At 40.0% G+C, this 27,839-nt stretch overlaps 1 protein-coding gene across 2 annotated transcripts; it reads right to left on the bottom strand.

The window, feature by feature from the left end:
* Positions 1–1,890: 1,890 nt before the first annotated feature.
* On the bottom strand, positions 1,891–26,348 carry MMRN2 (multimerin 2). Of its 2 annotated transcripts, XM_065639383.1 has the most exons (7): positions 25,783–26,348; positions 13,223–13,345; positions 12,013–12,119; positions 10,738–10,806; positions 9,352–9,525; positions 6,329–8,239; positions 1,891–5,326 (listed from the first exon to the last, which is right to left on the bottom strand). In XM_065639383.1, the coding sequence occupies exons 1-7, from the start codon at positions 26,058–26,060 to the stop codon at positions 4,938–4,940; spliced, it is 3,051 nt and encodes a 1,016-aa protein (XP_065495455.1). In that variant the 5' UTR covers positions 26,061–26,348; the 3' UTR covers positions 1,891–4,937. The 2 variants fall into 2 exon arrangements, with proteins under 2 accessions (XP_065495455.1, XP_065495456.1); XM_065639384.1 differs by lacking the exon at positions 9,352–9,525.
* Between the last annotated feature and the right edge of the window lie 1,491 nt (positions 26,349–27,839).

Here is a 27,839-nt window from a genome sequence, read left to right as displayed (position 1 = left end):
CCCCCCACGGTCTTTGAGTACGTCGTTAATGATCACTTTTATTGTTCAGTGTTGTCCAGAATTATTTGGTGCTCTATAAGCTCGGGCTCTGTGTTACTTGGACTGAATTTGGGCATAACGGTAAAAACAATGCTGCCTTCTCCTGATTTTTAACCCTGTCTTATAGCAAAGTCAGAGACAAGTCAAAATTAAATAATTCTTGTATTTTGAGCATATGCAAATTCACTACATGTTGGTTTTACCCATATAAATTTGCCTCAATCGCTTCAAGTAAAAGGAGAAAAAATAAAAGGGTAAGGGACTCTAACTTTTTTTTTGTTCCCTCTAACTGGTTTTTGTTCCCTCTGTGTACAACACTCTTTTTGTGTAGTGATATCCAAATTAAGAGATTTGAGCTAATATGTGCTGTTGGGGTTATGAAATTGGGTAGGTGCTTCTATATAGCCTGCTAAATTCACTCTGGTTTTTTATGATTCAAGCAAATGAAGACAAATCAAGGGGATCTGTCATCTGTGAGTACACAATTCTATAAAATCTCTGAATTTATTTTCTTATTGCAGAAAGGTACTGACTGTGAGTTCGCTTTTCTCTTTTTGCCTTTGATCAGGAATAATCTTGGCTTCAAAGGTAATTTTTTACAATAGCTAGAAAGTTTTGATAGCTGAGCATCATACATCCTCAAACTGTTACCAGTATATTTTAAAGATAACCATAACAGTTCCCCCTCCCCCGCCCCGAAGTCAAATGTTGCATTCTTGTATTAGAATTCTGGAAAGTACAGTGGAAGACTAGACTGTATGTAGTTTTAAACCTTTTTTTTTTTCCTGAATACATAATGTCAGGAAATGATACTGCACAAAGATTTGGTCTCCTTACAATTAGTATCTTGGCAAAGTAAACTTTTTCTTATGGTTGTGGCTATCGTTTAGTTTGTGGAGTATCTTCACTGATTACGCTGATCATAGTTGGATTGAAAATTTTGATTTTTTTTTTAATGTTAGCATTACAGGAGGATGTAATGAAAATACGGTGGGTAACTGAAACTTTTTGCACCAGTCTTTGTTTTGGTGAGTACCTATTTTTTCCCCCTCCAATGTTGCTTCTTCATATGGCCGCAGGGTGGTGCTATATTCTAAAGATATGAAGTTCCTTTTAAAAAATTAGGAGTTTTTGATAAATGAAAATAAATTCTACTGCCTGCTAATAATAAACATCAAAATGTTATTATTTGTGCGTGACTATTTTTGACCTCTATATAAAAATGTGCTACTGATGAGTTTGCATCAGTATTTAAGAATTGAAACAGCCATATCCCACGATATGTCTGAAAACACCATGTGTATATTTTGTGTGCAAGCCAAAAAGTATACTGAGTAGTTGGTGAATTGAATGACAGTTTTTTAAATAAATTGCTGAAGTATCACTAATTTCATAAAGGATCAGATTTAATTCCATTAATTTCTCTAATCCATTCTTTATCTTCGCCTCTCCCCAAAATACCACTTCAGTCTTTCTCACTGATGTTAATGTGGTAAGTGAATAGCAGCTGTCAGTCTGAGTCATGAGAGGCCCAGTACGGTGACCTGACCAGCTCAGGAATCTGGTTCATGAGGGGCGACCACCACAGACTTCAGAGACTGGCTTGCTGTGGGTACCAAAAATGGGTTCAGATGAATCTGATTGCAGAATTCGGGCACGGAGGATCTATAGAAGGTAAAATTGATGATATATGATAGTTACTTGCATTGCGAGTAAAGTAAGGAGATCATCTTAGTAACGGAAAAGAAAAAATGTAAGGAGACTTTAATTTCAAAATGTTAAGCACTATAAAATACTGACATTCATAAAGCAGTAAAAGTTTCAGTAACAAAATAATTTTGCAAAGTCATTAAGATGCACAGCTTTTTAAAAATCTTTTTATAAAGGTGGTGGTTTGATCAAGAAATCCAGAAACCTGAGCTATCGGCAACATTTTGTGGCAGTTGTAGGATTTTTGGGAAGTACTGAGAGAAGTTGGAAGCTTTTTTTTTTGAAAATATGAAGCTCAGGTTGATAGTACATTTGTCTGTATCTTGGAGTGAGCATACATGTTTCTGTGCCTACTCGTGCTTGGCTGATGCCTCCATCAGGTTTGCTAGCCTAGATGGTCCCCTATGAGAGAAACTGAAGCAACTTGTCTATTCTTACAGACAATTCTCTTTTCCTAATACCTATGGTCAGCTTCTATTTGTTTTTCATGTTTGAAAATCCCCTGTTCTTATTCCACTGAGCCAGTCAGGTTTTGGGTTTTTTTTTAAATTGTCAGTTAATCATCCTTGTCCTCTTGCAGTTTTTGTGGCAAATTTTTTAGGTCCTAAACTGGAGTCTCCCATCTCTTCATTAAAATGGTTTCCTCTAGTCTGTTGCCTGAAAATACAGGTCATGGTGATGCAGCTGTGTTAACCTTAAAAAATAACCAACAAACCAACCTCCCAAAAAACCCACAAACAACAAAACAAGTATTTGTGGGGGGGGTTAAAGAAATTCATACCAGTAGTCAAATAGTTTGCTTGTATTCGAGAGTTCATTTAGATGAAAGTTTACTGAAAAGCTGCTGTATTCATTAAAAAAAAAGGCTTATACAGCCAGTAGAATATTTTAACACATTATATTTCATTAATTTTTTTCCTTCACAGTCTAGAAGTGAGGGTGTTCCAATCAAGTATGTCTTCTTTGTATATGCAGGTGGCTAACTTAAACACGTATTGGAAGAATTCAAATACGAAAAAATCTTTGTTAATATTGTGTTCACTCTGGAGTCGACAATCTCTGAGCTTGTCTGGCTTATTCTTCAACAAAAGTAAACCCTGGTAAGCACAAGGACACCAAACTTTAGAAAGTCCTGTCTGGATGAACTGCTGTCCTATCTCCTACTTACTGTGTCCTTTTCCGAGTAGCTGGATGGTTTTCATTCCAGTTGAAGCTTTCTGTCAAAGCTTTAAAAGTAACTAAGGTGTTTTTAAATGTCTATATCCATGGTCTTTATTTAATGTGGAACTGAGCTGGTAGCTGCAGAATTGGTGTGCACTGAATGAGGGTGAGATTTCCTTGAGCTGCCCTGAGCAGGGCAGCGTGCTTGGCTGGGCACTGCAGAACTTTGCCACCACAAAAGCCTGGAACTGGGGAACCACTGGTAAAAATATCTGGATCACCCCAGTATAGTAGCTTTGTAGTGAATTAACCCAATCTTACAATTTGATGCTTTTCTTCCTTTTTGACACTTCACCTCTTGAACGTTTTTTCTTCCTTCCCTCAGGTATTTGAGAAATCTGTGAGACAGAAGAAGACACTGAGCTTGCAGGCATTTTGTGCTGCCTGCCACAGAGCAGTGTGAGATGTGGCTCCGCATCTCCAGGTAAATGGTGAGACTTGACCTGTTATCTTTTGTGAAATATCAGCACTGGCTAGGAGCAGATGCAAGATCATTTTTAGTCATTTGTTTTGTTGGATTTTTCAGTACAGAGAATCTTCTCAGCAAGTCAGTAGCTGAAACTGCTTTGTAGCTTTATTTCAAAAGATACGTACTGCTTGTTAAACTATTCTGTGAAGCGCAATGTGTATTGGTAACGATGTGGTTTTTAGTAATTTTAGTAATTTTGTAGTTTAGTGTTGCTTAGAATACAAGCAGGTGGGGAGAAAACCCCTTAAGAGCAGGATAGATTTCTGTTAAAAAATGCTACCTTAAAAGGGCATAAACTACCTAATAAGAAAGTATTTCTTTCATCAAAAATATTGGAAATTTCTGAATGAATTTCATTTTGGCAAATGTAATTGTTTTAATATTGTTTTGTAAGGTATTAGGATAACCAAGGAAAAATCCCACAACAATTGAACTTGTTTAAAATGAAAGCCTCTGGGATATTTTATTTTACAGAAGAAAAGTTTAGGACATGACCAGATATGGTCATCTTGAGATTTTGGAAATTCAAAAAAACTCCACAGTTCAGAAGTTCTGCTATTTGTTTTACCGTAATTATAAATGTATTTTATGTTCAACAATGACAGTAGGTCAATGAACTTGCCTTCTTGCTGTCAGTTTTATTTTCTTGCTTGGTTGGTTTTAAACTATTTACTAAATGCTGAACTCTGGGCTGAATTCACGATATTCTTCAGGATTGCATTTTCACCAATATTTATTTAATATTGTGGACAATTTCCTTATATCTAAACGTAGATGTAATTCATCTTAACAATGTTATACTACTATCAAACTTCTGCAGTGTAGTTGAAATACAACACAGACCCAGAAGCTAAAAGACCCGGCTGTTTCTAAGATCTTTGCTTACAAGTAGTAGCATAGGGTGCATCTTGGTGGGTTTGATCAATCTCTTCTAGTGTTCATGTTAGGCACAGACTGGAACATTGAATTGGAATGAGTTGCAGAAGTTTCCAGGACAGACTGTGACTGCCTGTGATCCACAGAGAACTAAAAGGTGAAATCGTCCTGGCTTCTTGGTTTTAAGCTACTGTTCACAAAATAGGAGAGTTGATATATACAGTCCTTCCTAAAATACTTTCCTTGCCAGTGGTCAGGATGTTTGCCATGGGAGAATACTCTTTTGCCAGGGGAAAGGAGATATTATTTGTGTCATAGGTGAACAAAGGCCCACCAAACATATTTTTCTAATTAGGTGCAATTCTCAAAGTGGAAAGATTTGGGAATGTGTATGCTGGTACATTTGGAGTCCAAACAATTATCACTTGAAGGAAAATCCCATTGCTGCTCATAAGCAACTAATCAAAAGCCAAACACTTCCAGAAAAGAAGCATGAAGACAAATCTGGGGTAGTGCTATGTTTAAACACATGCAAGTAGGATTGAATACATCACAGATGAAGCAATAATAAATTGATCCATTGCATCTATGGAAAGATACCAATAAAACAAAATGTCACTATTCAAGTTTTGAATATTAGGAATCCAGCCATCGTTGTCCCAGGTGGACTCCGTTTCACTACAGAGCCCTGCAGCAATTCAAAGCATACTTTCTCCCCCTTCTCCATTTCTGCCATAGCAAAAGTAGTCATGGTGTTTCCATTTGGTGTTTTCCTCTGACTGCTCGAGAGAGTTCTTTTGTACCCACGGCTAAAGGAGAGTTGTCCTAATGCTGATCCTGAACTAAACTCCACAGAGATGACAAACAGGTAGACACCTTTATGTGGTGCTTTAAAGTAGCCATGTTCAGGGAAATAGCTGTTTCCATAATTGAGGTAAGTTTCATTAAACCTCAAGGTTTTTTCTTTATCCTTTCCTTCTGAGAATCCCACATGGAATGCCACCATTGAGTCTGAAAAAGAAAGGAACAGGATTTTAGCAGTGAGCACTGTTGTCTCCCCAGGATCATCAGGGTGGGAGGAAGGATGAAACCCTATCAGTCTCATTTCTGTGTGCTCCTTTGTATCGCTAAATGCATGAAATGGGTCTGCGTCTGGGATTAGATCAAATGGTTCCCTGGAAATATCTGAACCACTACTCTTAGAAAAGTAAGAGGCTGAGACTATCCAGGAAAAAAAAATGCTGTCCTAAAAATAATTAGTTTGAAATACATTCTCTGCTTTTTCAGTCTTAATTACAGGTTTGCAGCACAGATATGCCTAAAAGGGCTGATTTTTGCTCTATGTTATATGCCCATAACAAGGACTACAATCATAAAAGCCAGGGATAAAGCTGTGGTGGTTGTAATTACCAGGTGCTTATGGCCACATATGCCCGGGGAAAGGGAACTGGCCAGACACAGTAAAGAATAAGCTGAAAACTTGTCCCCAAAGCTTAGCTGTTAGCGTGCTCTCTGGTCAGTCCTTCCTGTTCCACTTGTGTGAATTCCAGCAGTTCACTTAATGTATCTGCACATTAGGCAAGATTTGGTGCTTTGAGTATACTCCTTCCAGACTTGAAATAGCAGAGGAAAAAGAAACATGACCAGGAAGCCTAGCACTCCCCATCAGCTTTAAAAGAGAAAACTGCTGCTACATTAACATGAGCATCTATAAAAAATTGTTTTGTTCTAAACATCTAAAGTTGAATTAGTGCAAGGCCAATTTCCCAGCAGCTATAATGGGTGTAGTTTCATTGGCCTCAAGTAAAATGCAGCAGTGTATCAACTTGGTTCTCACTCAAACTGCTTATTTTGATGGGGTGGGGAGATGTAAAAAATATCAGAATTTCTCCCTCCAGCATCCCACAAGATACTGACAGGTCTCACAATTAACATGCTGTGTGTGTAGCACTTAGAGCAGGGCCCAGAAAGAAGCTACACCCACACATAAGCAAGTAAAAGAAAAGAACTCACCTTTTTCCGAAAGTTCTGTCTGCACTGTATTTCTTCCATTTATCATTTGCATATTTTCTCTGTGCTTCTCAGGCTTTTTCTTGTCTCTTTGCTTGCCTTGACCTTTCTGTTGCCCTCTCACTTTTCTGGTCATCATTGACTGAATCTTTGTAACATCCAGACTTATATTTGAGGCAACTAATTCTTCATTGCTTCCAAATAGCTTTTTAAAAATCAGCAGATGTTCCTCCAGCTTCCACTTGATGGTTGCTAAATCCGCTGAGAGAATTTCCACAGAAATGTTGAGTGGCTCAATTACATTTACTATTGTATGATTGCAGCAGAAATTCATGTTGCTTCTGGATTCATGCGTCTTGATTGCCAAGCTCAGGTGTTTGATATCATTCTTCAGAGTCATGATGTCATTATAAGCTGAGCTATCCAAGGAGTCATCTTTGGCAGCCTCATAGTTAGGTTCCATATGTTCTACGATGCTGCGTTGACTGCTAACTTCATCTAGAGTAGAGGATGTTTGCGTTTCTTCTTTGTGATGCTTAGGAGATGCACGAGCATGGTGACTATTCTGTTGATATCTCTCCAAGAGATGAAATCTCTTGATAAGGGATTCTAAAGTCACATTTTGTTCTTCGAGTTTATCTGAGATATGTCTGAGAGATTCTTGCACCTGAGACACTGATGATATTGGGATATTAGGATCATCTTCAAACAAGACTTCCATAAATTCTTCTCCTAGTAAAGCTTCCAGTGCTGCTTCATGACGCATGGCGTCTTCCAAAAGAGAGCCAAAAGAACTGTTGAGATACTTGATGTGTCGATGAATTTCTTCATCTTTCTTTTTCAAGAAGCCTATGTCTTCTGAAAAAGCCGTAACTTGCGACTGAAGCTGTCTGTTTTCTTCTTGACGGAGATTAAGGGACTGATGGATAGATGGAAAAGCTGAGGAGAGCTCTTCAATTTCATTCCTCAAGAGATCTCTGAGAACTGACTCTAAGTGCTTCATGTCCTTTAAGCTTCTTTGGGTGCCTTCAAGGGAGTAAGTGGTATTCTTTAAATCTTCCTCCAGTACATCAGTGTCAGAAGATATTCTCTGGCAATTACATTCCTCCATGTACCTCAACAGATCTGAATAGTTTTCCCGAAGATTTGAGAGAGTATAGTTGAGCTCTGATATCTGCCTTTCCATTGCTGCTTTGTTTTCTTCCATAATAAGAGATTTCTCCATTAAAGTTATTGTAAGATCTTCTGGCCTATACTTTGAGATATTTTTTTTTAACTCCTTAAACCACCTCTCTAAAACTGCAATATTCTGAAAGGCCACATCTGACTCCATGTAAAGTTCTTTAAGCTGTTTTGCATGCCCTGACAGAATGTCATTTATTTGTCTGATGGTTAACTGGGTATTTTCATCTTTGGGACCATGATGTGAGGAGAGTTCTGTTATATTATTTTTCAAAGTCTCAAATTTATTTTCAAGATTGTTTTGCTCCTGTTTCATGTTTGCTATGCTGTTGTTCACAGCTAAGAAATGGAACTGCTGTATCTTGTGAAACTTCTTGAGCTTTGTGTCCGTATCTGCCTTCAGCATGGTGAGATTATAGTGAATACTCGCCTGCTGCATTTGCAATTGGTTCTCTATCTCTCTTTTCACCTGATCAACTTTCACTATGTTTTCTTGGACTTTTGATTCAAACTTAGTTCCCAGCTCCTGGAATTCCTTCTTGGGCACACTGTTCTCTTGGAATCTTTCTATGCTTCTCTTGTTGGCTTCCACATCATGGGACAGGTTTCTTACCATGTTCGAGAGGTTCTGTAAGCTTCTGTTGAAGCTTGCCCACATTGGGTTAAAATGTTTCCTTAGAAAATTCTCCACATGAGGAAACAAAACTTGCTGCAGAAGCCTTTCCTGTGGATCTGTTAACACAGTTTAGAAAAAAAAAATAACTCATTAAATTTAAATTCTGCTTTTGGAACGCATCTTAATCTGGCCAGGGTAATTCAAGTATGTATTTTTCTATAGTAACTGCCATCTTACACCCCAAATTCTGACCATGTGATAAATTTCGATAATTGCAAAAATAGCCTAATTTTAAATTGAGGTTATTGTGAAGCACGTTGTGTTTTTGAGTTTGCGGACAATAACAGGTATGTATTGACTGCCTCATTTAAATCATAAAAATACTGCATTTTGAAGCCCCTGGACAAGCAGTTTTGTAAGTGGCTGTAACTGCCCATTTTCACAGCAGTCCTTAGCTGGTGGGCTCTTGCTTGTTTGACTGTCTCATAATGTTGTTCTTTTTCTGATGCTTTCTACAATGCATCTTCTACTTCACAAAGTTATAGAGCATCTCAACGGCTGAATATTCCAGACCAGAACTAAATAACTTGAAAAATCTGTGAAGTATCGGTACTAGATGTGAATTATACTAAGGCTTGACTTCTAACTTTAATGTTCAAACTTGGATGCCTCGAAGTTCGCCGAGGAAAATAGTCTGTATCGTTAGAAAATATTTCTGTGCACCAGTGGCTCACATTAGTAGGTCAAATGCATCATTTCTTTTTTTCCCACAGCAGGAATAATGTTCCAGAGAAGGGCTGGGTATTACTTTTTTTTCACATAAACCAGTCTGATATTCTGCACATCAGAGTCTATAGCATGAGTATGAAAAAAGAACAAAAAACAAACGTAAACTCTGCATCCCCATAGAAAACAAGAAGCTGTAGAAGCAGAGCAGTAAGCTAACACATTTGAAGTAAAAGCAACCTCTTTATTCTGTGGTTAAGTCATATTCTGAAATTCCAGAAAAGCGCAAAGGAATCCGCCTTTCATCTAATTTCCCGTTTCAAATTACTCTATAACTTGGTTCATTAATTTGTCTCGGAATTGCATCCATTTTTGCTCTCTTTAGAAATAACCAGCAGACCAAGGAGTATCAGGGCATTTCTGTTTTTCAGTTTTTCTTTCTGGTCTGCGTGGTTTTACAGGGCCTTTTGTCAGGCTGATAATTCTGCATCAGACCTCTCACCTGAATTGCTCTGGTTCACTTCTAACACCATGCTTGTACCGTTGTTCTCAAATATTCTCTGTAAGTCACCTAAGTTGCTGACTGCTTGATGAATATCACTTTGAAGATCATCCAGTAACGCCTCATGATTTTGAATGACTTCCAACATTTCTCTTGAATCCACAGGTGTTGACACTAATCACAAGATTAAAAAAACAAAGTAATGCAACAGAGTGCAGTGACCAGGCGACAGGTATTCCTACAAGATCTCTGAGAACACCTGTGTACCTTTTGCTCTGAAAATTTTGCACTGACATTTAGGGTGTTTGTTGATTTATAGCACCTACATTCATGATTTCTTTGCAAAGATTTTTTTCAACAGTGATGAAAACCTAATATATTTAAACGTTAAGAGAACAACATCAGCTACGCTAGCCATGAGGTCAGTAAAATGCTCTTCACTTAAAGTCTCCCCGCACTATCAAAATGTTCTGGAATAATAACTCCTTTCAAGCCAATTGACTGAAAAGTTTAACAATCTAGAATAAAAGGACAGCAGGGAAGAGCAATTGTGGTGTTTCCCTAAGGAATCAGGAGCATAGAGTGTGTCATATCTGACTCTTGCCGAGGGGCCCTTTAACTGATGTTATTCTAAATAAATACCTGCTATTTTGAACTGTAGATTTCAAAGTTTACACTAAGAGTTGCAGAAACTGGTATATCCCAGCTGTGCCATCCTGAGGACCTCTTAACCTTCAGGGTTACCTTTGACATTGAAATCTAATGTTTTATAGACTTCAGTCCTGTAAAGCAACTGCTTATTCATTCAGTGCTGAGAGTATAATGTAAAGAAGACTCTTTCGGGGCTGCAGTACTACCCTAAAGCCAACTGCTATAAGATACTTAATAGCACTGCAGGCCACACCATTTCCCAGAGGGTGAGAAGCCCTTCGTGGACACTTAGATTGGTAGGACAGAGTGCCTGAGATATGAATCTAGGTACCTCATGATAATAATAATCTCAAATCTACTGAATAGCTGCTCAAAAATAGCATTTTAAATAGATTGCTTTTCTGGTAAGACTGGTGAGCATGTTGTGCAGAGCAAGGGCTTAAACATCCATGCCGCTGTCCCGGCTGGCATTCTCACTGGGTATCGCTGGTGACTAGCCAGCATACAACTTTGAAACTTTAGAATGCTTTGTCTAGAGCGTTCATGTGGTGTTGTACCAAGAGCCATCGTTTATGTCCATAAATGTATTGTGTAGAAACTTTCCCAAAGAATGCTTTCACTAGAGATACTGTCCATAGCTTAGCATGTTAAAATTGCAGCTAAAAATTACATCATTTTTCTGATCAGTGGCTGAGAGGTAAAAGAATTGTAAGCAAAATAACTTCAATCACATACTGTGGTTTGAGAACTCCTCTTCTTCCTGGCCTTCATTTTGGTTTTCTGGCACCAGAATAAAATTAGGATCTGCAATTAAGATACAATACATCTGTGACAATGTTTTAGATGCAGAAACTACTACAGTTTAGCAAGACAATGCAGGGCAATTTCGTGTGTAGTGTAACTGAGGTGGAGACAGGCTTCTGCATTGCAGGTTTCTTAGGGAAAGAACATCTTGTCCGGAGAACTTACTTTGCTAATGGTACGGCACTAGCATACAACATTGCATAAATGATAATGCTATGTAGTAGGGGTGGTTTTTTAACTTACGCTGAGTTATTTCTCTTAAGAAATGAGTCTATTGCAAATATGTGTGTTGTTTCGTTTTGTTTTTCCTGGGGGATCCTATCAAAAGATCTGAAAATTCCTCTTCCTTGTTCCGCAGTTACTTGAACTTTCTGATGGCACCAGCTCCAGTGAGTGATGCTGTACAAATGAGGAGATGAAGACGGAGAAACTGGTTTGGTTAACAAGTATAACGAAGGAAGAGACTAAACTAGAAGTACTGTATTTGGTAATATCCTTCCAACGTTATAAATGAAGGTCAGGCTTGGGCACCACCTTAGAGATAAATCTGTGAAGAAAAGCTAAACCTACAGAGATAAAAACAGAAACTCCCTTTTTACCCATGGAGTCTGTTTGGGTAGGTGAGTTAGACAAAGACTGTTTGAAAATATTCACACGACTGTTTGACTTTTTCGTTATGGTTGCCTTAATCACTACAGGGAATTACCTTTTATCCATTTAAATTCTCAGGGAAGAGGCAGCGCTGCAGGCTGGAGAGCAAGCGCTGTCTGGCTTGCTTGGGCTTGGATATGTCGTAATTTCCCTAGCCAGATAACTTCATCCAGTAAACTGGCCGCAGAGACATTTCACATACTGGTGTTGCTTTCTGGTGTCACCAGTTTCTACCTGGAATTAGGCATTCCTGATGGACTTGTCCATCTGACAGGCCCCAGGTAAACAAATACCTTTATCCTTGTGTGAAGATTACAAATGTGCTACTAACAGAAGAAGTAGCTAATGCTGTTAGCTACTAATTGCAGCTAAGTACAACTACTCCTTGTTTCAAGGTATTAGTGATTTGGGGCATAGCAGACCAAAGTAAGTAAGGCATCAATTCCCAAAACAAAAAAAAAAAAAAAAAGGGAAAACCAAACAGGCAATCATTCCTTGTCACTGTGACTGGCATTTAGTTATTAATTCTCACACATGTTCTGTAGCTTTCCTTACCATGCTGTTCACAGTCTTTGCCAATAAATCCAGGGCAGCATTTCCACTGCAAAGACTTCAAAACTTTCTGTTTCACTTGGTAGACTGGCTTCAGAGCAGTCCTGTACCTGGGGAGTAAGGGTCTGGGCATTAGATTGCAACTTATAGTCAGCTGGCGTCACTCGGGGTAAATTCACTGACTCTAGCAGCAGTCTGGTGTCAAGTGTCTCCTAGATGACTAACACAGAACACAGTTAAGAAATTTGTCGTAAACCGTGTCACTGCTGCTTAGTAAAACATTGAGGCCATCCACAGCAATTTTGTTGTTCTCCAGGAGAGAGATTTTCCAAACATTCAGGCACAGACTCAAGTCTGAGAAATGTCACAGATGACAAATTTATGTAACTCTCAGAAATGCAACTCTAATATTTATTGTAATAGGTTTTTTTGCAATCAAGTGTGGAATGGGCTTTTACTTCTGTAGTGTTCCAATGAGTTGTAGAGAAAGTGTTGTTTTTAACAAATACTCCAAAATGTCACTGGCACCAAGGAAGATACAAATTTGTTAAAAACTCCCCTAGAAATACTCATGAAACTTTTATGTCCAGACAAAGAGAAATGAATTTGTATTAACCAATAACAAAATCATTGTTGTTATCAGTTTAATTACATAGATGAGAAAACATGTAGGTGAGTATTAAATATTATTTCACTTCAAAAGGGTATTGTGATTCAATGTCTCCCAGCTTTAAACACGGATCAGTCCTGGTACTTTAAGGTACACTGTTGGCTTTCACCAGTACTCTTTGGGCAGCCAGTCCTTCTGCAAGAGCGAGCAATTGGGCAATCGCACATCTCCAGTTCCTGCCATGAAGTGGTCTCACAGATGGCCACAGGCAGAGCTTTTTAAAGTTATATGTGTATGTTATGACCTGAAAATAATAGGAAAGGTATGTTATCTGTTTTTTTCTGCATAAACGTGGGAAGTTTTGGAAAATCACTTAATCACCATGTACTCCTGTACTTCATGGCTTGGAAAGGCAGTTGTTTGCCCAGGTTACTTAAATGCCTCTTACCTTAGGTATGTGAATCAGACTCCATATCACTTTGGTATTAAATTGAGTAGGTGCTTTAATTCTTTTTGAAATGTGTCATTAAATAATTTTGAATGTCATGTAGATGCTTCAGAGAAAATTCTGTTGCCTTCATTGGTTTTATTTAGGATACTTACATGATCTTCTGACAGTCTGGTGCTCCATTTAGACAGGGCTGTTGGGAGTTGACAATGTACTTCTCCTTCATGCAGGCTTCTATGTATGTTACCAGGCGGGACTGCATGAAGGAACACCAGTTCCTAGTGGAAGAAAGACAAGGGAAAGGAATTTGAAGTAGGTCTTTTGAAGTATCTGCTTGTAACAAACAGTGCCAAGGAAGAAATGCAGAAAGGCCTTCTATTTTATTTTTGTTTCAGCTGGATGATGTGGAAAGTGGAAAATGCTTGCTAGCTTCTCCCTCCACTCCCAGTTCTTTTGTTTTCGTTTGGGATGTTTATCTGGGTTTGTTACAGAAGGGTTGATTGTCTCAACTTTGATGCATTAGTTCCATTTCCAGTCCTTTCATTTAGCAGGAGAAATTTCCATCTCATGATAACCTGCAGGTTAATGTCATTTTAAATGTCAAATTGCTTTTCTTGGCATGTTGCCATTTCAGATGCCTAATGACTGACTCATCAGGTTGAGGCAGACTGCTTCTGAAAACTTAATCCTACATAAATTCCATTAATAATCGCTGCCTTCCTAAGTATTACCTCTTCAAGATAATGTAGTGACTGGTAGAACTTTATTCATTAGACTGGCTTTGAAATAGTTTCTCCCATCACCTGCAGGAAAATAGTATTGGAAAAATGAGGGTGGTTTTCTTGAGTTTTAATTTTATGCTTATAGCAAGGACACATGAGTCTTACTAGTCTGGTAAATTTTCCAATTCAGAAGTATATAGGCATCTGTTTATCCCAGAGTCTAAATAAGCCTCTTCCTTTCCAAAAGTTCCAAGTCAAGACATGGAAGTGTGTTGTTGATTGAAGTTTGATGGTTAAAATCCAAGATCAGAAGTGACGGGAAGTAAGTAGTAACGACTATAATGGGAAATGGAAAAAAATAGCATCTGATTAATTAGTAATTGCAATTATTGTTCATCAACTATGTGTGTATTCAACACATTGTTTCAGATAGTGTGTTTACAGAAGTTCACCAGTTAAACACCAAAGGACCGTACCAGTAGGATCCTGTGGAGAAGGGATGTGATAGGTTTGGATAAAGAAGCTATAGGGAGACAAGCAGTCTCTGCTCTCTCAGTGTTGAACTCTGGCCACAAAACCTTCAGAGGAAGAGTCACTGAACCAGCAATTGCATTTTACAGACAGCCTGTCTTAAAGACAGTCTAGGGCCTTGTGTTTCACACAAGTTTGGCTCCATGTCCTGCCTGTAGTAGGAGGGCACCTGCCACAGTTATTTCCAATACTGTGTGTGCATGCAGAGCCACTAGGAAGTTGCCACATACCACTTAACAACATACTGATGTTAAAACGTGCCAATCCTCTTCCTTAGGGAGAAGGTGGGGTTGAGCAGATCACAGAGAGAAATGAAAAAATATATACCACTTTCACTGTTATAGCCAATGCAACTTAACTTTCCAGACTGTCTCTACGCAGACAAGTCCAAACAGGCTGCCAGGTTAAGAGGTAACCTGACTGGTTCCTGTCCTGGGAAATGGAAGCAGGGATTTGATTTAGTTCTTCTTTTCAAATGAAGATGCACTTTTTCAGGGATAAGGGTCTTACACTGACTCTGGCAGCTCAGCCTCTGTGGTTTAGGCTCGGAAGTGGTCACCTTCCGCAGCCCATGTCACCTGGGCATCAGGCAGGCTGCAAAGGGCTCCATCTTCCCCAGTGACCCATGAAATCCAGCTCTGCCCTTTGCAGCAGAACCTGCGGCTCCTTCAAACATCCCTTGATGCTCACTGGTGTGGGGCTGTTAGCTATTCTGAACTGAAATACCTGACTCCACAGTTTCAATCACAGTCTTGTTTTCCAGATGGGAAGACTGGCATGAATTCAGTTCCAAAGGGGTTTGAGACCTCACAGTAAAACACTTGCAGAGGAAACAGTTCTCTAATTGTCATGAAATTAGCTGTCCTGGTTGAAGACCACTTGAACCTCAAAAACTGAGCTACTGTTGTGTTAGATGTCCATGTGACAGGTATATTAGCAATGACAAGAACTAGTCGTTATGGTGTTTTGGTTTAAATTTTTTTTTAACATTGTTCTTCCTATCCTGCTGCTGGCAATTCAGTACCCCAGAGTTTGTCACTGGACAGTTTAAATGCCCAAGAGTAAACCTGATGAGTGAGGAGGTGCTGTTTTCACGTGATTTGGGTTTTTATCTCTGTGGCAGCTCTAGGGCTCTGCTGTTCTACCTCCTGTAAAATAGCATGCAGTATAGTAGCAGCCATAACTGTGAGCCTTAGAGCTTGCTGGTATCAATATATGCAACATATCTGCTTTAATGAAGCTTGGAGAAAAATTATAAATCCCATTATATGCTGTCATGCATACTATTGAATTCCTTTCCCTTAAGAAATCAACACAAGTTTCTCAGAACAAAAGTAATATCAGACTTTACACAGTACTTGGGGTGTTTGGAGAGATCAGGGGGCTCTTGTACCTCATGAGTTTGTCTCAGCTTGCGTTAAAATGGAGTGGAGCATTGTGTGGGGGAGAGAGCTGTGTCTGGTGAAGAACAGCTGAACTTGAAGCAGTATATTTTTAAATGGGAAGACAAGAACCAAATCTCTGATAATCAGCATGTATGGAAAAAGTTTGCCTCTCTGAGTGAGTTGCAGAAACAATGGGGAACTGAGTCCCACACAAAAGCAGAAGCTGCGGCTGCGGTGACCGGGCAGCTGGGAGCATGGGGGGAAGCTGGAAACCACGGGAGGAAAGGGCACACAGCCCGGGCTAGCTGGGAACATTTCAGCAGGCTTGCTGGGACACAGACAGCCTTTTTGCTTCCCTGTTTCTTAAGGAAAACATGGTTCCGATTTCAGCGAGCACCCGTGCAAGCAAAACTCTTCATCTCTTAGAAGCAGGGGCAGGAATCTTGGCAAAGCCTGCAGTGCTGGGAAGGCTGAACAGGAAAGCAGTTTCTGCAGCCTGGGCCGGGAGCGCAAGCCAAAACAGCTCTTTTGGTGAGCTGTAGTTTTAAGGTCTTTGCAGGTGACTGGGTGAATTTTTGTGCCCGTTATCAATGAGAGTCTTGTTTCTTATGGGACTGAGCCAGAGGACAAATACTAAAGTTTTTAGTTTGTTTTTCTAAAATAAAAAAAAATTTCTAAAATCAAAATCTAAAATCCTCAAGTTTTAGTTTGTTTTTCCCACATACACCTAAAGACAAATCTTAAACTCATTACTCTTGGAGAGTCAAACACTCTGCTTGTGTCACCAAGCGGTTCAGTTGAAGCCAGCAGACCGACACACATGCTCTGGCTGATGCCTGCCTCCGAGATGTGCCTGTGCCTGCCAGGCTTCCTAAATCAGCCTGCATTGCTTTTCAGTGGTCAGCGAGAGAGGAATAACTCTGAAACAGAGACCTGATTTGTGCTCGTCTTTAGGCTGCCCTTTCTCACGTGCCCAGCAAGCCAGAGCTGGGGAGTGGCTTTCCCCCCTCAAATCTTCTCTGCTGTTTTTCTGGGGAATACAGTGACCGAGCGCTGCTGCTGCAGCTCGCTGGCATCGTTGCTAGGTGCAGTATCTCGGATCTGCCCATGGGATGCCTGCCAGACCCAGGCATTCAGTGTGGAAACCTCTTTTAAAATAGAATTCTTTGGCTTTAGTGTTTTGTTCTTTCCTAATGAAAATAATCCACGCCCCATGAATCATCATCTGGGCTGATTTGTTTTTCCCACCATACACAGCTCCCAAACAAGTCCTTTGAGTCATGTAAGCCACACAAATCTAAACCAAATGTTTACATGCATCAGCTCGCGTGTGAGCAAGAATGTGGTGTCATGTGACTGTGAGTACTTTTGCTATATTGCACATGTAAATGTGCACACACATGTAATAGAAAAGATGGGGATTCCTTTTCAAAACCTGTTAATGTGTTGGAGGTATGTGGTGGGCTTCTCACTTGTAGAAAGGGGCGATGTTATATCAGAAATTGAATTAATGGCCGATCCCAATTTGACACCTACTTTGGACAGTTATTGCATTACGCAGAATTAATACCATGAAGAAAAGGGAGTTTGATGTACTCTCAATAAAAACTTCCTTTAATGGTGGTCACATTTCCTTATGTCCATTTTTCTTTAGTGTCTGCTCACTAGTTCTTTCTCAGTTGATCTTAAAAGCTTATTTGTTGAGCTGAATGGCTACATAATACCACGTTTTGATCACCAAGACTTTTAGGAGTTTTGAGTTCCACAAAGCTTATCAAAATTTATTCTTTCATCAAATAAATAAATAAGGCCTGTCTTTCCCATCTGTAATGAGCTGCAATATAGATACATGTGCCCAAAGATGAAGCTTTTATTGCAGTATTTTTTGCACATCTTGTCAAATGCTTCCTTTAAGGAAACTTTGCTATCTGTAACTAAAAATACTCCTTAACTGTATTAAACTTGAGGGAAAATATGTCATTCTTTAATGTTACGTGGAACAATGGGAAGACTTAGAAAGGCTTGATCTAAAGTTCAATGAGGTGAGCAGGAGTTGTTCTGCTGGCTCCAGTGAGCTCTGACTCAGTCTATGAAGTTTCAAAGAGCTGCTCTTGCACAAATAGCGCTCTCTTTATTCAGCTGATTTCTGGAACACAGCAGCTTTGTGTTCTGCTTCTGTACTTTTTTTTCCTGCTTTGTAATTATGTCACTTCATTCACTGAATATATAACCAACTTAACACCCTCTGCTTTTATTATCTTTAATAGTTTCCTTTTGATTCAAGCTTCTGCTGCCAAGGAGAGTGAGGAGTAGAAAGAAGTTGCTCATGTGAGGAGAGCAGAAGAGCTTTCTCTCCACTCTGGTGAACGGTAATGTTTATCACAATACTGCAAGTTAGAGCAACATGTGAGGGAACGCTAGTAAATCCAGGGCTACAGATGTTTGATTTGTTCAGTTGCTTTGCCTTTTTTTACATTCCAAGCAAAATAATCTTTTTTTTTTAATCCAGGAAAAAAAGTATCTGAATAATTTTCTTTGCTAGACTAGGTGCCCTTTTTTTTTTTTTTTCCTAAGCTTTCTTCTAATCTGGTTATAAAATAGTCTTTACATGCGTCTGTCCACTTTTGCCTTTTTTGAGGGAAGTGTATTCTTTTGTCTGAGGTTAAATACATCTCATGACAAAGCATTCTCTATTTAGATAAGATTCAGCAAATTTGTTTTAGCTTAAGCTCCTTTTATTTGAACCTTTAAGGTCTTTAAACTAAAAACTGATCTTACAATTCTTTTTTTTTCTTATGTTGGAGACTACTTCTGCTTTTACAGAAATATTGCAAAATGCATGTAGTTCTATCTCTGATTCTAGGATTTGGCTGGGCCACCTTATAAGAAAATAAACCCCCCAGAACCAGGGGATAAAGTGAGATGGCTTGTCTGCAGTAATTATCACTCTGCTCAAATGAACACAGGGTAGCCTCTTTCTTCATACACTGCTACACCAACAGTCACAGCAGGATAGTGAGTGTCAGTTATGTCCCCCAGCTCAGCTAGGTACATGCTTTATTTTCCTTAGTTACATGTTCTCATGATTGGCTCTGCAATGCATAATTTTAGACACTTCCAAGGTCAGTGGAATTTTTGCCTGAACAGAAGCTTCATGACTTCAGGCTGTTGTTTTTCCATAAGTTTTGTTATTCCTTTGGCTGTACAACTGAGTTGTCCTTCACATCACTTTCCTCAGGTTTCTATTCTCAAGGAAGCCAGTTTCTATAATTACTTGGAAAACTCCTGTCCAGCCATTCCTGTGTCTACAACTGACAAAGGGCAAAACTTTCAGGTCCATGACACTTTCCTTTTCTGTATGGTGCAAAAGGCACCAGGTATGCAATAATCGGCGCTTAAATGTGCTACAAGATGACAATAAAGGACCATGTTCTTCTAATTTAATCAAATGATTTCGCACTAACTTATGCAGAATGACTCCACGTTTATACCAGTTGAAGCAGAATTAGCTATGGAATAATCTATTTTCTGTTTTTCCTTCAAAGTTCTTACTGACAAGCAAAAGTAGCCTCAATAAAACAGAGGTAAAATATCACATTTAAATTAATCTAAACTAGGACTGTGCATGTCAGTTTCAAGACAAACTTACTTATCTTTTTATTAGTTATGGAATGCAGAAGGTATTCAGGCATTGAAAAAGGTGCTGGCTCTCCAAGGGAACATGGTGTGCTGCTGGGTTTTTAATTAGCAGACAGGGACTAATTGCTGGTAGTCTATCAGCAAATTCTCCATCTCTTTCCAAGTAGCCAGCAGCCCTGTATTACAATCAGACAGCAGAAACTCATATTTCTCTCTTTCCCTTGAGAGGAGCAGAGCTCCGTCTTAGGCAGGGTCTGGGACCTTCCTATGACTTATCCCGCAAACCACCCTGGTTTTCACTGGGGTTTAAGTAGACTAATTGATTTCTGGTTTTCCTTAACAAGCTGGGCTGAAATGAGTGGCAGTGGTAATTTCAAACATATGGATTTCCATACAGTGCTGGAAGCCTTCCAGAGCCCTGAGCAATGCTGCTTGAATGCCACTTCTATTCCAACAGCAGTGCCAGTTGGTCTGTTACCAGCTGGGACTTGTCCTGCAGAATGTCCTAAAGATTTAGTGCAGTGAAGGCTTTCTGAGCAAAACCGGTCCTGAACCTGGCGCCTCACTGGGAGCAGCAGCTCAAGAGAAGGGAGGCTTGGCTGGGACCTGGTCTTGAGCCAAATCCGACTGTTGTACAAGCTACCTCAGAGACATAAACGCAAGTGTTTTTTCCTCTTCACAAAGCATCGCAGCCATTGCCTCATTTATATTATCCTCCCCACAATACAAACCCTACGGCCTTCTCAGAGGGCAGCTTGCACTTGGATTTCGTCTTTTGATTCCTACAGACTTAATTTCACCCCTAGTGTAGCACTCACTCCTTGTCAGACCTTGTCTTCAAGCAGGAATTGCAGCCACTGACCACCTGCTAGCACAGCTGTGCTGATGCCGGCGAGTCAAAAATGCGCGGGAAGACAAGTTTCCCAGATGGGGTGCACTCCGGGTGCAATGTGCACCAAGGTTTGCCGTGATCATGTTTTAGGCATGAGTGTAGTTTGGTTGGCCACTGATGGGTTCAAGGGACATCGACCCTCAGGAGTATGAAGGCATCAGATCCACGTGGTAATAGTGCTGATGGTGGTTCTGTGGCTGTGCAGAAACAAGAGATCTCTTGTTATCTGCTGAAAGAATGAATTGCTGCAGCTTGCACTAATGCATTGTGTAACAAAGGAAATGAAATGATCCTTTGGGCACAGGGAGTTTGACAACTCCTATATCGCGTGCAGTGAAGCTGTGCCATTTGCATCAAATGCACTAATGGGGAGCCATTCCCCCTGCAGCTCAGCAAGAGAGCCAAATATTGAATGATGGGTTTGGTCAGCAGTCACTGTCTGAGGCAAAAGCTTAACTGGAGAATTTCCTGAAGTCCTGGAAGGAGCCAAGTGCCTTACTTTGATAGGAAACCATTGCTTCTGTTAATGAACTTGGCACCACAAAGGCTATTGTTGAGCGCTCAGCGGCCATTCCACTGGTTTGCAGGATGTCAGGGGCTGAAGATCGCATTTGGCTGCATTTCATCCAAACATGTTTTATTTTAAGCATATGTTCTATGCGCCTTTGTTGGTGAACTTCAGTATCCCATCAGCTTCCTAAGAAAGCCCCTGACTAATTTTGAAGAAATAGATGAGTCAGTGTGAAACTGGTCTTAATTAAATCAATGGATATTTTCCTGTAAAACCAGACAAAGAAAATAAACTATTAAGATTGAGCATTGTTCTGATTTCCCCTAGAATAAGACTGATTTGGATTTTTCTGCTTTATCTTTACTTTAGAGGATAGTTGTTCTGTATTTTGACACTCTGTACAATCAGAAAAAGAGGCCTACTTCTTTGTGGCTATGTCAGTGCCAAATTAAAGGAAGAGGTGTGTGTTTCAGTGAGATAGCAACGCAGCTGGGTGACATCAGAAAGTCTTCCTGTAGTCAAGGGTGACTTCTACCTTTGCTATTTATAATGCAGGGGGTGCGGTTTGGTTGGTTTGTTTGTTTGTTTTCATTTTTTGCCAACACATTGTAATTGCAAGAAAAGTCCCAATAGGTGCATGTTTTTGCAGATTAAAGGGAAAGACAGAGAACCAAACCTCCTGCCCAATGAGAGCGCAAATCCGAAACAGGGGCTACTTGGCAATGATGACATGTTGGGAATACAGAGGAGAAGGTCTGTGAGACTTTGTCATAGCTGGGGAAACCAGCTTTAATTACTGAGTTGCTGTGCTCCTTCCCATCGCACCACCACAGTCCATCTCTCCCTCACTGGGTGAGCCAACCATTTGGGGACCAACTCTGTCAGTGTGTTTACTGAGAGAGAAAGTTAAAAATAACCTCTGCTTTTTTCCTAAGTTTATTTTTAACCTGGAACACTGAAGTGATCTTGTTTACAGTGTTCCTTGACTGACATGTCAGGCCAACTGAGGGTACAGGCAGCTTTAGGCTTTGCTGTCAGAGATAGCATGTGGTGGAATTGCACCTTTTAGATGCTTCGTTTATCTTTTGGGGTTTTTTTTTAATGAAATACGAACACTGAGCGCATGAAATCTGAGTTGTCAGCCTGACTTTTCTTGGTGTTGCGGGCACATGGATTGGATTAAAGCCAGCCACCTGCAATTCTGCTCAGTGCTGTGAAAAGATAGGAGCCTTGGGTGCTTCACTGGTGGTGTTTGAGTGCATTGAATGGTTTGAGAAATAGTCTGTTTGTATGGAGAGAAAACAAGCTCTTCTGAGTGTAATTGCAGTAGAGGCCTTTCCGTGGTTCTTAGATCAACAGAGGCAAGTCCATGGCAAGGGTATAGAGAAGATAGGGTGTTTTTCCCAGGTCCAGGGAACCTTTCTTTTCAAAGGCTGGGTCAGCATGTTCCTCACAGAGCCGCATGGAGGAGGATGTGTGTCCAGTGCTGTCTGCCCAGGTCTCAGTTGCACAGCCTAAGGAAGGGCACGAGCTGTGTATTTACATGGCCTTCAGCTCCCTTGAGGCCAGCTCAGCACCGGGCCTTGCTCAAGCACGTGGCATTACCAAGTGGTTGATGGAAGTGGTTCTAAAGAAAGATAATCTCCAGTGTGGCTTGTCAGTTTAGGACAGGTTTTCACAAGCTGCCAGCTTTGTCATCCACATCGCAATTGTCAGGCTAGCAATAGTGATGCATTATGTCTTTGTTGTGTTTATTATCCTTTTCAATATGACTCGATCAGACAGCAGTTGAATTAGTTACACCTAGTGGTAAGTATTAGACTAGGTGATGAGCTAATGCAAAGCTAATAAAAGCCCTTATTTGATGTTTATTGGATCAGTTCTAGCACTTCCACATATCTGGTCATGTTCCAGGCACCTTTTCAAGCCTCACTTTAGCTGCCCGTATCCCCACACAGGAAAGCCACCAGTAACAGTAGAGTGTTCCCATGAAGTTCTGCATTGGGCATCTGTTTTATGTGGGAAATGAAGAGTGCAAATGTATTTATTACCTATTTTGGGTATTATGCATTGAGTATTTATGAAATCCAGAACGTGTTTTTACTGTTCTTGCTCTTAATTTTCCATTGCTGAAACAAATGCTAATACAGTCCAGCAATTTCACAGTACAGATCTCTTTAATCCTGCAGAAAGTTTGGGTACACATGGATCCATTTAGCTCACCAGTAGAATAGAGTATCTTAAGTCGAACCAATCAGCTCATATGAGGTACAGCTGCCGAGCGGGGGAAGATTATATATATATTATTATTTTGCAGATAACAAGTACCAACACTTGTTGACTTTGAACATGCAGAGTTTCTCTGGTGCACTCAGATACCAGCAACAGCTGACATACTGAACTGTTACCTAGTTCTTCCTCTAAAGAACAGTTGTAACAAAAGGATTATTATCCAGACACTTCTCTTTTTAAAAAAGTCACATAAAGGCCAGTGACTTCTTACTGATGTTCTTATTTTAAAAATCTTATTAGAATAGTCTTGTTATTCTGAGAGGAATTCATTAGTGAACTATAATATATCCAAGCATTTGACTGGGATCTAATGAGTCATTTCACCTTACATGCTGAAATAGAAACCAGAGGATTCTCTCTGACTAGTTACTAGTTGTGATAGTCTCAATTATTCAAATAACTACAATAAGAAAATATCTAAATTTTTTTAAAATCCGAGAATATTTTGTAACAACTGCTATTCCTAATACATGGGAAAAATAGCAACAGGTTGGAAAAAACACATCATTTTTGTTAGAAAATTATGAGAGTCAAAACTTTTCTTGAAGACAAAGGATCCAGACATTTCATTTGTTTCTTTCCTAGTTCTGAATATAATAAAGTATTTTCTTATTTCAAAAGCAAACTAGAAGAGGGACATAGTTTGGGTAGAAAATTATTTTCCCCCACCCAGGCTCTTCTTTATGGCACATATTTATGTTCCTTTACCTCTTAATTCCTGATTAACTCCTGATGCTTTTTTTTCTTGCTCTCCACTTTAGAAATAAAAGCCCGGTTCCTCAATGTTTTTTTCCAGGGCAAATGTCACACTCGTAAGGACAAAATACCAGATCCATTACAACTGCTTGTCTGTGCATAGCAGGGTACTCCAGCCATGGGCACCTGACGCACACTTGAGGACTTCAGGCCCTGAAGGTACGTTGCTTCAACTGTTTGCAATGACTTTTAGAATCTGGAGTGCAGTTCCATGGGGATGTATGCTGTCCCCCCTTACTCACACTCTCTACCCTCACTTTTGGACATAATTTCTCTTAAAGTGTCAAATTTCTTTCATAAGATGTGCTGGCTTCCTGGGCTTGTGTGCACTGTCTAGCAAAAGAACAAATACCTTAAAGCTACTGCCAGGCTAGATTTTGATTGTCTCTCGTCATCAAGTCAGCTTTATAATTGAGAAGAATGTGATGATTTGACTCATTATGCAACTATCTCCATAAAAGGAGGAAGTATTTCTCTTCTTGGGAGGAAATTAGGATGAGTAATAGCTGGTAGTGAACACAAGCTAGTGCCGAACGAAATTACAGAGCAAAGGAGGAAATCCCTGTTAGGACAGTATATCACAGCATCTTGCTAACCTATACATGCATCTTTTTACACCATTCAATTCTCATAGTACTTATAGTTTTCAGAATGTTTTCGGCATTTGAATGGGCAATCAAATGATTACCACCTTGCAGTATAACGTGGAAGTCCTGAGTACCACTTAGGCTTTGTTTTCCTTCCTCTGACAGTGTCTGAAATGCATTAACCAGGAGTTGATGAATTAACAGTGCGTGTCATTATCGAACACTACCCATCAGGAAACTGGAAGTCGACACTTACAGGCCTTAGAAAATAACTTAAGGTCAATGGTTGGAGGTACAGATTCATGGGAAGATGTAGTATAAAGGACAACAGGGTTTTAATGCGCTCACCACGCTACACACAGGAGGGAGGCCTTAATTTTACATGTAGATGAGATTAGAAACAAGATTGCATACTTTAGTTTGCATGAAAGGGAAGCGTGACATGAGCAAGGTTTTATGGTCTGTTCCCATCTTCCTTTTTTCCTTTCCTCAAGAGCATTTAAAGGGAAAAATTCCAGGGCATGCTAAAGCGCTGAGCTGGGAACAGCACTCACTGTGCTGCTGTTTCAGCTCTCCCAAGCAGGGCTCTGCAGTACCCATCCATCAGGGCTATGAAAGATTCATTCACTGTCCTGCTTGGTTTTCATCTATTTTAAACATTTAGAGACCTACTTACGTGCCCTGTAAAACTTACAAAAATCATAGTGTTTGGAAATCTTTCTAGTGAAGTACGCGCCTTTTCTACCCAGGATGGCTGCTCTTCTGCTATAGATTACCACAAGAAGCATTTCACTGTCATGAAAACCTTTTGAGGGGCTTGAATTCGTAGTCATCATCATGCTTATTTATTATAACTTGCTTTGTTACATTTACTCTTCACTATTTTTATTTTGCCGACTGCCTTCTGCTCTTTTCCTCTCCATTTACAAGGCCTAAGTCTGCAGCCAGGCACATTCTGATAATGGGCAAAGGTTGTGATGATCAGCAAAAATAATCAGCATTGTTTTGTGATCAGAAAAAGTCAGTAAATTAATTTCATCTAGTTTTACTTTGCCAGAAATAGTGTTTTGTTTTATGGTGCTACAGCTGGACTGGAAAGCTTCACATTTGCCAGGTGTGTCCAGAGACCTAACCCCATTCTGCTGTCTTGGATTAGACAAAAAGAAGGTCCCATCTGTGGTTTCGTCCTCCACAAGTGATTGAGCTTTCTGTTTCTGTAGTTAAAACATTTAAACCCCTCCTGTCTGGATATAGATTGATCCCTAAAGTCTAATATATTCTAATGAGAAACTTCTGTTGAAGATAGTCCTTTTTCAACAGGATGTAAACAACAGGATATAAAGGCATCACACAGGATTGCAGAACTGTTACATGTAAGGCAGACACATTGGGGTACTTACCCATTTCGGGACTGTGGGCCCGCAGCTTCAAAATCTTCTCTCTCTTCCTGATGTGAGGAGATCATACTTGAAGGGTAATCTTGAGTGTCTTCCCTGAGCCCTTCTGCCTCCCAATAACTTTCTTCCTCCTGTGACAGAGGAGTCCTCTGGGGGTATGCAGAGGTCTCATAAATTCGTGGCTTGTGCACTGAACCATCATGATATCCATGATGGTCTGAGTGTTTGACCAGTGTTGCCAACCCTATTGTATTACAGATGAGCAGAAGCTTCACTAGCATTGTGGGTTTTTTCCCACTCAGTTACACCTGTCTCTTGTTCTCTTCTCTGAAGCGCAGCCTGGATTAATTCAGGAATGTCCCAGCAATATTCTTTAACTGGAAAGTTGGAAGAAGGAAGGGAGAAAAAAAAAAAGCGTAACAAAGAGCGGAAAAAGCTTTCGACCCTCCCAGCTACTGTGGAAATGTCCGTGGCTAGTGAACAATGCGAGTCTGGTTCCTGTGTGGGGCTCAAACGTCTCTGACAGGGGGGAAAAAAGAGGTGGTAGGAATATAGCTTATTCAAGGAACTTCTGAGCTTGGCTGCCTTCTAAACTTATCTGTGAACAGGAACTTGGCTTTTATCAACTGCCTTCTCCCTCAGGCACAGGAAAAGGATGTTAGCTTAAAGGAAAGGAAGAGAAAAGAAAGGAAAGAAAATACTGAGTGGTGTAACAGACTCTCGTTACAGTGCCAGAAAATGTCACAGACCTGCTTGCTCCAGTGTCTGCACATGTGTTTTTTTACTACAATTTAAAGGCCGAAATATCCTGGCTTTAGCAGCAGAATATTCATGGTATGTACAGCAACTTATGGGCATTAAGGGATTCAGAAGTAAATGCACAGCGAAGAAAAGAGAGTTTATGAACATCCATTTTTGTGTGGCCTTTGCAAAGTAGCTCTGTGAATCGTGATTTGTTCCTATCAAAGTGAAGATTTTCATGAAGTAGTCTTTCAGAGAGGTCAGGATTACTGAACATTTTTAAGAGTTTCTGTTGAGGTTGTTATCTCCAGATCTCACACCTGAGGTTTTTTGTGCATTTTTAATTAGTGTTACAAAAAAGCACTTGCCAAGAGCTGCTGTAAAGAGCTACCTTCGTCACCACATCCTAACAATTGGGGAAAAAAAAAAAAAGGGCTGCGGAGGTTGGAGGTAGTTTTCTTACGGGTTTTGCTTTACTTGATGGTGCTGCTTTTAGTTTTGTTGCTGTCATAAACTGTGTTTCTTTTCTCACTGTCTTGCAGAGTGATGCACCCTGGCATTTTTAAGAATAGAATGAGGGAGAATGATGCTCCACTGACAGAACAGCTGGGAATTCTGATGCAGGACTGCTAGATCATGGCTCAGTTTGAATGATGAGATACGCAGCCCAAAGTTCAGCATGTCCTGCAGAGCATTAAGTGTAAAGCTTTTCTGGGGTTGTTCCAATGCCAGCTGAAAAATAGAGGATAAAATCTTTCTAGGATTTTGGAAGGCCTTATTATTAAAGGCTGTGGATTTTCATCTCCTTATCGCTGGTTAGATCTGAACCCCTCTTCTTCTGAATGCCCCTCTGTAATGCTTAATGGAAGAACCTAGGAGACTGCAGAAAGGCCCTTACTGACCTGTGACAGACATCGCTGTGTAAGAGGAATTCAGCCCTAGGGCAGTGACAGTAGCACGTGGAGTAAAGCAGAGAGATATTTTGATCATTTTAAGGGCAAAATGTGCTCTTGCTGTTGTAGTCACATCTCCAGGGAGATTAAATCACAAGTTCTGGACTGAAGACTGAAAGTAATAAGTAACTTCCCTCTGTTTCTTCCTGCTGCCTTTATTTCAGAATTGTGTACGTCCTGCTGTAATGCATGGCAGTGTATGAATATTTTGTGTGCTGTGTTTCACACACTGGATGTGACCTAAGTCTTATATATATTTACTTAATAAGACCTGCTATTGGGAAGGAACTAAAACAAACATCAGACAAAGCAAACAACAGGCTTATAACCTGAACTGCTGTGTGATCGTGGTTTGCAGAAAAGTTA

Source organism: Caloenas nicobarica, chromosome 7 (assembly GCF_036013445.1).
Source record: "Caloenas nicobarica isolate bCalNic1 chromosome 7, bCalNic1.hap1, whole genome shotgun sequence".
In the NCBI taxonomy this organism is placed as follows: Eukaryota; Metazoa; Chordata; class Aves; order Columbiformes; family Columbidae; genus Caloenas; species Caloenas nicobarica.
Note: the sequence above shows the minus strand (reverse complement) of the source record. Positions and strands in the feature narration are given on the sequence as shown.

Excerpts from the sequence above, each read along its gene's own strand:
- MMRN2 (XM_065639383.1), bottom strand. The coding sequence starts at position 26,060 with ATGCTAGTGAAGCTTCTGCTCATCTGTAATACAATAGGGTTGGCAACA. Across the intron at positions 12,120-13,222 it reads CCAGACTGTCAGAAGATCAT|GTACAGGACTGCTCTGAAGC; the intron begins GTAAGTATCCTA and ends CTTACTCCCCAG. Across the intron at positions 5,327-6,328 it reads GACAGAACTTTCGGAAAAAG|ACTCAATGGTGGCATTCCAT; the intron begins GTGAGTTCTTTT and ends TTTCTTTTTCAG.